Source organism: Danio aesculapii, chromosome 17 (genome assembly GCF_903798145.1).
Source record: "Danio aesculapii chromosome 17, fDanAes4.1, whole genome shotgun sequence".
Classification (NCBI taxonomy): domain Eukaryota; kingdom Metazoa; phylum Chordata; class Actinopteri; order Cypriniformes; family Danionidae; genus Danio; species Danio aesculapii.
The window spans coordinates 42,751,752-42,761,330 of NC_079451.1; the positions used below are offsets into that span (position 1 = coordinate 42,751,752).

The window sequence follows — 9,579 nt, forward strand, 5'->3', positions numbered from 1 at the left end:
TTATTATACTCCCAATATTTGGCTACAATTTTTTTTTGTCATGAAAATCAGATTTTAGTTTTAGTTGACAATGTTATAAGAGTTTAGTCGACTCAATGTACTCTAGATTTAGTTGACTAAAATATATTTGGTTTAATTTGAGTGTAATTTAATATTGAAATATTGTTTACATTTATTTATACAAAATATTCTAACCTAAAATGCAAAATAATATTCTCATTAAAATGAAGAATATAGCTTTTCCATTGAAGACTGAAAATAAGATATACATTGTTTTTTTATATCATAAGTAATATTTCAAATGATGTGTCGGCAATCAATCCACATGAACAGTAGCCTACTGAAATGCAGGATTATTTAGCAAACCCTTATTGTAATGTGGTAAACTACTAGTCTTTTCAACCAGTTTGAAGAACAGTTTCAAGCCATTAAATCTTTAAACGAGCTTAAAATAGTTTAGGTCCACTTTAAAATGTCAGTTTATTCCAAGCTTTACTGTAGTAGTTGGTGTTACAAGACATGGAGCTCAGTAAGTAGAGTAATGATGTAATCGCATCTCGTGTCTACTGTGGATCAGTTACTTTTGAAATGTGCATGTGTGCGTCATGCATCACACCCCAAGATTAATTCTGATTGGATATTTACCAAAATACATCCCTCAATCACATTCTCCTCTTGTTTTTATTAGTCAATGAAAATGTCAGTATATTTTTATTATAGTTGTCATCATCATCACTTAATTTTTATTTAGTTTTCGTCGATAGAAACTTGTTCATCACGAAAATGATGACGAAAATTTTTCATCAACGAAATGAACACTGGTTTCAGCTCATTTTAAATAAGTGCTTGTATATGTATGTGGGTTGTTGATGTGTTGTTGCATTTTTACTGATATCACACCTGACAAAAATGAATATAATTAGTATTGTCGTCATTTAAAGTGCAGTAAATGGTTCATTTCTTTATCATTTCAAATATAATGACAAAACAGACTTATGGTGTGACTGTCTCAAGCATAGTTCAATATTACAGCTCTCATTAATTAAAAAGAATATCATAAAATTATTAATAAAAACCTCAGGCTGAACCGTAATCTTTTTTTTTATTCATATTTTAAAAATTATGTTTGCTGTTTGTTAAAGCTACTTATTTAAAATGAGCTTAAGCAACACAATTCTTGAGGGTTTTTTCTTGTTTAATCCACTTGGTTCAATCCACTTAAATTTGTATAAACTAATAAGCTAACTTAATTCCTTCATGTTGTCCCAACACAAATCGGTTGTGTTTAAAGTGTATCTCTAAAAACATAGGATTTTGATACATTTTATCACTGAAAACCATCTCCTTCAGTATGACACTATATGCTAATTTTAAATCGGCAATTCCACAGAAAACTTTCATTGGTTGAAGGACCCCAATGAAGCACATGATGTGCACATGTTAAGTTTTTGTCTCAGACTTTTTCACATTTATACATTTTGGAACCACTATAACATGAAGTTATGTTGTCCTTTGGTGCGACGCCCCGATTTATTGCAAATGTTAACAAATATTAACAGTTTTTTCTTTATTTTTGCTATGTCCATAGCACCATAGGGACATATTTATGTACAAAATCAACAACATACACTGTAAAAAATGCAGGGTTCCACACAATTCCTTTAAGTTGTCCCAACACAAATCAATTAGATTAACTTAATCGTCTTTACAAATTTAAGTGGATTGAACATAAACCAATTAAATTGTGCCCAAAAAATCTTTAGAATTGTATTGATTCAGCTTATTTTATATAAGTAGTTTGAAAAAATTGCGAAACTATTTTTTGCGTGTAAATTATATGATAAATAAGTCATGACAGCGTATGTTTTTAGTTCATTGTAACTTAAATTAAACTAAGTTAATTATGTTCTAACTTAATTTTATAAGTCACACAAGCTGTTTTAAGTCAGTTTAACTTAATATAAGTCCAATGGACTAATAAGGTTAATTTGATTCAGCTTAAAAATTTAAAGCAACTAAGATTTTTTTACAGTACTCATCCCTGTAAAAAATGCTGGCTTCCACACAATCAATTTGTGTTGGGACAACATGAAGGAATTAAGTTAACTTGTTACTTTTTACAATTAAAAAAAAAAATTATTGTAAAAAAAAAAAAAAAAACTCATGAAATTTAGCATGAAAGTACACTTAGTTTTTACATTTAACACCCCCCCCCCCCCCCCACCACCCCAAAGCCTCCAAATTCAGTTAAACAGGTAAATATATTGTTATGCATGGGCTAAGACAAATAAAATATACTGTATTTCACATACAAAATTATACATGCAGCCATATCAATCAATTAATCAGTAGAGTTAGAGTTATTTGCTTGTACCAATGTATGGTTTTGTCCCAGAAACTGTATAAACAGATCCCAAATTTTATGGTACTCCTTTAATTTGCTTAAATTTTAATTCCTTTAAATTCCCTTATACTGTAGGTAATTCTTTTCCAGTGCATTTTACTGTATGTGTCAAATGCTTTTTACAAATTTAAGTAGATCGAACATAAAACATTTAAGTCATCTCCAAAAAAAAAACTCAAGAATTATGTTGTTTCAGCTAATTTTAACTAAGTAGTTTAAACAAACAGCAAACGTCTTTTTTTTTTTGTTCATTTAGCAACAGTGACCTTTTCTAAATATTAGTCTGCTGTTTTGAACCATCCCCTCCCCCTGGTTTCTCTATCGTGACGCATTTCTCTCGGCCTTAGAGAAATGCATATGGTCCTGCGGCTGCTCTTCAATCTCTCCATACAGGAAAACAGGTGGAGACTTGGGCGAGAGCAAGGCTCGGGTCACACCACTCCCATATGCTCACTTGATAAGACTGAGAAACCTCAGTAGACAATACTAGCACTGGCTATGCGAAGCACGTCTTATGAGGGTTTCTCTGTCAGAGCCGGGCTGTGTTTTTGCACTCGCAAACCAGCTTGAGCACAATATTTATTGGCTATTTTAAGTTTTTTAAATCCTGAGCTCTCCATAATCGGATAGTTTCACGCATGCTGTGTATTTATTTTATTATTTAGTTATACTTCAACTTGCTTAACTTTTAAGTCTCGATTTTAATTCACAGAGAATTTTATTTTTTAAATGTCTTTGATTGTGGAGAGCTATGAGCGATTTTATAAGTATGATCTCATATTTGCTTTAGTCGTTTATTTTAATGCATTGTCTGAAATAAATTAATGAAATTAAAATGTATCCAGATAGCTTTTTTATGTACAGTTACGGAAAAAGATTTGAGACCACTTAAAAATTCACAATTTCTCTTAATTTACTGGATTTATTAGGTATGGGTTTGTGCAAAATGTTAAAATTTGTTTCGTAATAACAAGTGTTTTCATTAGTTGTGATGGACAATCAGGGTTATTCCACCATCTTTTGATTTAATAATTCTTCTGGAGATCAAATTTTGCTATTGTGTCGGCTAAAAATCGATATAAAAATCTGAAATCTTCTTTTGCTTTATGATTAAAATGCTCTAAATTACAAAATTATTATTTTAAATATGTAAGAATGTCATTACAGAATAAAATAAATATGACATTTCACTTACAAAACTATTAATTGTATGTGTATTCAGAGAAAACGAGAACTTATTTTATTCCATAGCTGTGTATAATTACCTAAATATAGGTCAAATACTGTATGTTCCATTGTCATTGTCTGTGGTGGGCATATTTATGTACAAAATCAACTACATACACTGTAAAATAAATGCTGGGTTTCACACTATTCCTTCATGTTGTCCCATAACAAATTAAGTTAACTTAACCGTCTTTACAAATTTAAGTGGATTGAACATAAAACATTTAAGTTATCCCCCTCAAAAAACTTAAGAATTGTGTTGTTTCCACTCATTTTAAATAAGTAGCTAAAAAAAACAGCAAAAGTCATTTTTTGAGTGTAACTATTCATCTACACTGTTAAAAAACTGTTGCTGATTTACATTTTTAAGTTGAAACAATTGAATATTACAAGTCACTTTAACTTGCATGAATTAAGCTGACTTAAAACATTGTTAAAATGTCTTTAACTTAAAAAAACAAGTTGAAACCAGATTAACTTTCTAAATGAAGTTAAAGTAACATAAAAACATACGACTTTTTACTATGTGATTTTTTACATCTTTTCAAAATTATAGATTGAATTAAATAATTATCTTACATTTTGAATGATTTATTAAATATACATACTGACGAATGGGTTAAGTCTATAGCATGAGGGCTTGTGGTAAAGTATAATGATTTGCAATGGCAACTATTTTAGTGCATTTTCTTTCAATACGTCATTAAATGATTATTGACTAGTATAAACAAAATCTGTTTCACCAAATGACATTTTAGTCCATGTCTTCTGTATATCATGGTGCAGTTGTTATGTTTCTTAAAGTTGTTATGTTTCTTCTTTGTTAAATAAAACGTAAATATTTTTGAAAATCACTTACGATATATGAAGTCTTGAGCAATACACAAATATGATTAATTGAAAATGTATTAATCAGCTTTTTGTAAAGGGCATTTATACTGTATAACTGAAGACATATGTTTACTGTAAATACTGTCCAATGCCTTAAACCCCTTCAGACCTGGATTATGTTCCAAGTTTCTGAAAAATGTATGTTTCCCAGTTCTTGAAGCTCCAATAAATGAGACCAAATAATAATAAAAAAATTCAACACCCTTTAAGTTTATATATTGTTTGTCCATTTCAGTGGACATCATGTCAGAACAGTTGTACTTCTCGAACATTATACCAACACAAAATACCAAAGAAAAAACATATATGGTTGCTGGTATAATCTTGACATTTATTTTCAAAATCACACACTTTAAGATCATAACATTTTTACTTTAGTTTTGAGGTTTTTTGTTGTATAGATTGCATCTTGTTTATTACAAACTTTATCTTCATCTTCCTCATCACTCCACATAATGTCCACACATCTGAGATATTTCCATCTGCTGTATGCTTAAGAACTTTAAGATCTGTACATTCTGCTTATGAAATTGTTTCAGCAATGTCTTGGTACATCGATATAGTTTTTTGTATATATATAAAAGATCTTGAACCTGTTGTACATCCTAAAGGACAGACATGTTTTTAAACAATCCTGATCTAAAGCTTGCAATGTTCAAAAGATTTTAAACTTCAATTAGTAAGTGCAATCCCTCTTTTTTACATACAATCTGACAAATATTATCAAACTTATCAGTAAATCTGAATAAAAACATTGTAAATTATGCGGCTGGAAGGGCATCTGCTGCATTAAACATATGCTGGATAAGTTGGTGGTTCATTCCGCTGTGGTGACCCCTGATTAATAAAGGGACTAAGCTAAAAAGAAAATGAATGAATGACTAAATATGGCTTACGTCTGTACATCTGGAGTGAAGTGATGCCATGCTGCTTTTCAGTGTAGTGGATTTCTTTCAAATTACAACATCCCGAGCCTTCTTACTGCCATTTGATTGGATGACTGTCGTCCACTCTCATGGACTGCAGGCTTTAAATTAGATGAAATGCTCAGGAACCACAAAAAACATGGACTAACATGTCCATTGTATTGGACACAGGGTCCGAAGGGCACAAGTTAACACAAATCAATTGAGTTAGCTCAGTCATATTTAAAAATTTAAGTGGATCGAACATAAACCAATTAAGTTGTCCCCAAAAAACCTTAAGAATTGTGTTGATTGATTCTACTTATTTTAAATAAGCAGTATAAACCAACAGCAATATATATATATATATATATATATATATATATATATATATATATATATATATATATATATAGAGTGTATAAAAACAATCTGCATCAAAATGTGTGCTGCAATTCTATCATATTTTGATACTCAATCATTTAAATCACATTGTTTTCCCTGTGATCACAGCATTTGAACTAAGGTCAAATTTTCCGAGTGTCTTTTTTTATTTATTTGGGAGCAGCAGTGGCATTGGTTTTGGCTGGAGAGAAGCAGTTTCTCTTTTCATCCCCCCGTTATTCATTTGCTCCAGAAGAATCCCTTCACCCATCCAGATCTCCCTCCGTTTCCACAGAGTCTGCGGGATCATCGCCCTCATAAGCGCAGGTTTACTCACCCCGACCAATCACATGACACCACACACGGCCTTCTGTTTGCCCGAGTAAAGGCAGGCGGATATTCGCAGGATTTGGGCATTGACACCAGCACGGATGTGTCTCACCCGCTTTAAGAAGTGTCTACATCCAGTCTCCGCATCTTCTCCTCCGAAAACAGCGAAAGAGCCGGCCAGCGTTTGTCTGGCTCTCTCGTTCATTTACACAATCACTCATTTCTGCTTTCTCTGTGTGTGTGTGTGTGTGTTTGTGTTCAGGTTGGAGCGTTTGGTGGAGGTGTTGCGGAAGAAAGTGGGCACTGGCAGTGTCCGAAAAGTCATCTGACCCAAGCAGACGGCCACATCTGGTGACCAGCCTGCGGCGTTTAACTCTGAGCAAACAGCCGAAAGCCTGGCCTGGGCAAACACAGGCTGGAAGTGGTGCTCTCTCTCTCTCTCTTTTTCCTTCTTTCTTTCTTTCTTTCTCTCTCTCTCTCTCTCTCTTAGTCCTGTTCTCATTCCAGGCCAGGCTCAGAAAAAAAAAACGTCATCGTAAATGTTTAACCACATTCTCTCTGCAGTCGCCAATGAGAGTGCGGATACTTCACTCGATCTGCTACTCCAAAGGTTTTTCTTTCTTCTCCTCTCAGTCACTTACTTGCCGTACGTTGTTATATAGTCTGGTTAAACATCAGGGGTTTGATTGGATTCAGTCAGTGGGTCTTTTTTTTCCTTCTTCATATAAATCCTGCTCTTTTGGACCAAAGGATGAGTTTTTTTTGTATTGAAGATGCACTGAAATAGATGATTCATTGGGTTTACTACATTTTTTAGGTAAGTGGTTGCAAACTATTTAAATAGGCTGAATTAAACAAACAAATTAATTTTAGTCATGTTTAACTTCATTTGTTTGTTTAAATTCAGCCCATGTAAATTGTTGGCAACCATTTACCTTAAAGAAAATGAGTATAAATCATTATTTTCAGTGTGGGGATGGACAATCGGAGCTGTAGATGTTTTAATTTTTGTCCCAAATGAATAAAGGGAGTTAAAACAAAAGTATACAGTGTGTCCGTCAGCAGTTAGTGTTTATGCTCATGTGTTTTTAGTGTTGTTTTATATTACGTTGGTTTTTGTGCCTTTTCAATTAGTGTTTTGGATATGGTGGCAGTAGATATTATAGAAAATAATCTTGAAATTTATTGAAATCATCAAACCAAATCGAATTTTACAGTCCACTTATAGAGAATATTAATAAATATTTTCTTATTTTAAACCCCCTCAACCCTCACACACACGCACATTCAACACCTTTTCTTTTTGTCAAATAAAATCACTTATAAAACATTTTTACAACAAATACTGGCTCTAAAATTGTGAAAATGGTGTGTATTAATTATTTTACAGTCCACTAATAGAGAATACTAATAGATATTTTTTATTTTAATCCTTAACCCTCTCTCTTTCACACACACACACACAAATGCATTTTTGTTCAATAAAATCACTGATAAAACAAACATTTTTTACATCAGATACTGGACTTAAAGTTGTGTAAATTGTGTGTTATAGTTATTAATATTAATTATATTACATTTAGTTACTTTTTTATATTAAAATACACTCTGGCTTGTTGTAACACAATGCTGGGTCAAATATGGACAAAACCCAGCTGTTGGGTTAAAAAGTGTCATTTAAATTTAATTGGAAAAAACACAGACATTAGGTTTGTCTATATTTGACTCAATTTGGGTTACAGCAACCCAGAGTGCATTTTAAATGTAATAAAAAGAATGTAATAAAGGATATTCACAACAATTAATGAAATATAATTAATAATTAATACAAGCATTTTAGAGTGTATTTATAACACATAAATGCATGACTTATTTTTTTATGAAAAACATTTAAATGCTTAATATTGAGTTGAGAATGTTTGCAATTAATATTTTATTAGTATTACTCTCCAAAAAGCATGCTCTAAAATGTGTATTACTTTTAACACTATAGCCCAAATGTGACAGGGTTATTGCTAGTATTCTTGTATTACATAAAATGTGTTCTTAAATTAATATTATTGTTAACCTCATTTAAAATTAGAGCCCAAAATTAAAGCATAAAAAGTGAAATTTTCTGCAGAATTTTGCAATCGTTTACTTGTATTACCTTAAATAATGAATATCAGCGTTTGTTCCATTATTAAATGAAGATTTAGTAAAAGAATTATAATCGTTGAGAAGCAAAATGAGATGTAAAGAATTTTGCAGAACTGTCTGGTGTCATTTAGACAGATATGTCATTTATAATAGAAAATAAAATAAGAAATCCATAGGTTTATTAATGCCGATCGAATAATAAAAATAAATGAATTAATTGATCTTTTATCAAAATAAAAGCTCATCAAATATCAAATAAATAACATTCATAAATAATAAATGCACTAAAGGAATGCACTTTATGTTTATATTTTTAAATGTTCGTCGAAAAATGTTCATAAATAAGTATTAAGCATTTTGCAGATGTAATGAACCTTAAAACCCTGCGGATTCTTTGAGTTCTCTTGCAGTGGCTGTTCAATGGCGAGTGCTTTGCATGCTGATAATTGACAAACATAAAATGGGCCAAAGAGATCTGTCGACCTTTATCAACGACTAGATACCCCAAACAATTATATAAGCATGGTTTATGTTGCCTTTCCCCGGCCGTCCTTCAACAGAGCTGTTTTTCAGGCCTGATCGATTGTGTACTCAGAAATATGTTATAGATGCAGCGGCGAATAAAGAAGGCCAGGCGTGCCGCTGAGTTTCCCTCCCCTCAAATAAACGTCCGACACCAGGACAAGCTTGTCGATTTTCCTCCTATAGTTTCCCTGGTGAAGCCACAACCTGGGTGTCCCTTCGCATCCCTATGGAAAACACTTGCGCTTTTTGATGGTGCAACATTTTGCGCTCCAGACCAAACTTTTGTATTGAGACGCGCAATGGTTTTGTTTGAGACGCGCATGCTTTTTTAAATGATTTGTTTGAGATGTTGATGTTCAGAGTGGGTGTGGAGGCTCGAGTCTGTGTTTATAAGACCATGTGGAGTGAAATGCCCCCATTACCGCCTCCCAAAATTCAGTGTGCGTGATCATCGACTTACAAAAAAACTTTTATACGCTTTAATTAAAACCGTGTTTCGGCTGCACATATTGAATGACCCTCGGAGAAAAGCACCACTGATCCGGTTGCTATAACGACACCAAATATTTCAAGCTCTCTCTCTTTTTCTCTCTCTCTGTCTGCTTCTGTTTTTCTCATAGTAGCTGTTTATTTGTGCACAAATAATATATCTGTGGGGTGTTTTTATTTTTTCTAAGGTTAAGATGGTTAATTTGTATGTTGTTTGAAGGGTTTCAATTGTGTTTTGTTCGTGAGTTGTACGAATATAACATGACGTATTGATTCAGAGAAGTG

General features: G+C 32.4%; 1 protein-coding gene across 1 annotated transcript in view; it reads left to right on the top strand.

Annotated features, from left to right (window-relative positions):
• Nucleotides 1-7,186, top strand: part of mipol1 (mirror-image polydactyly 1) — a 137,721-nt gene extending 130,535 nt beyond the window's left edge. The window contains exon 8 of the mRNA XM_056476396.1: nucleotides 6,404-7,186. Within this exon, the coding sequence (XP_056332371.1) occupies nucleotides 6,404-6,470 (67 nt within the window). The 3' untranslated portion in view covers nucleotides 6,471-7,186. The remainder of the gene's footprint in view (nucleotides 1-6,403) is intronic.
• Nucleotides 7,187-9,579: the final 2,393 nt, after the last annotated feature.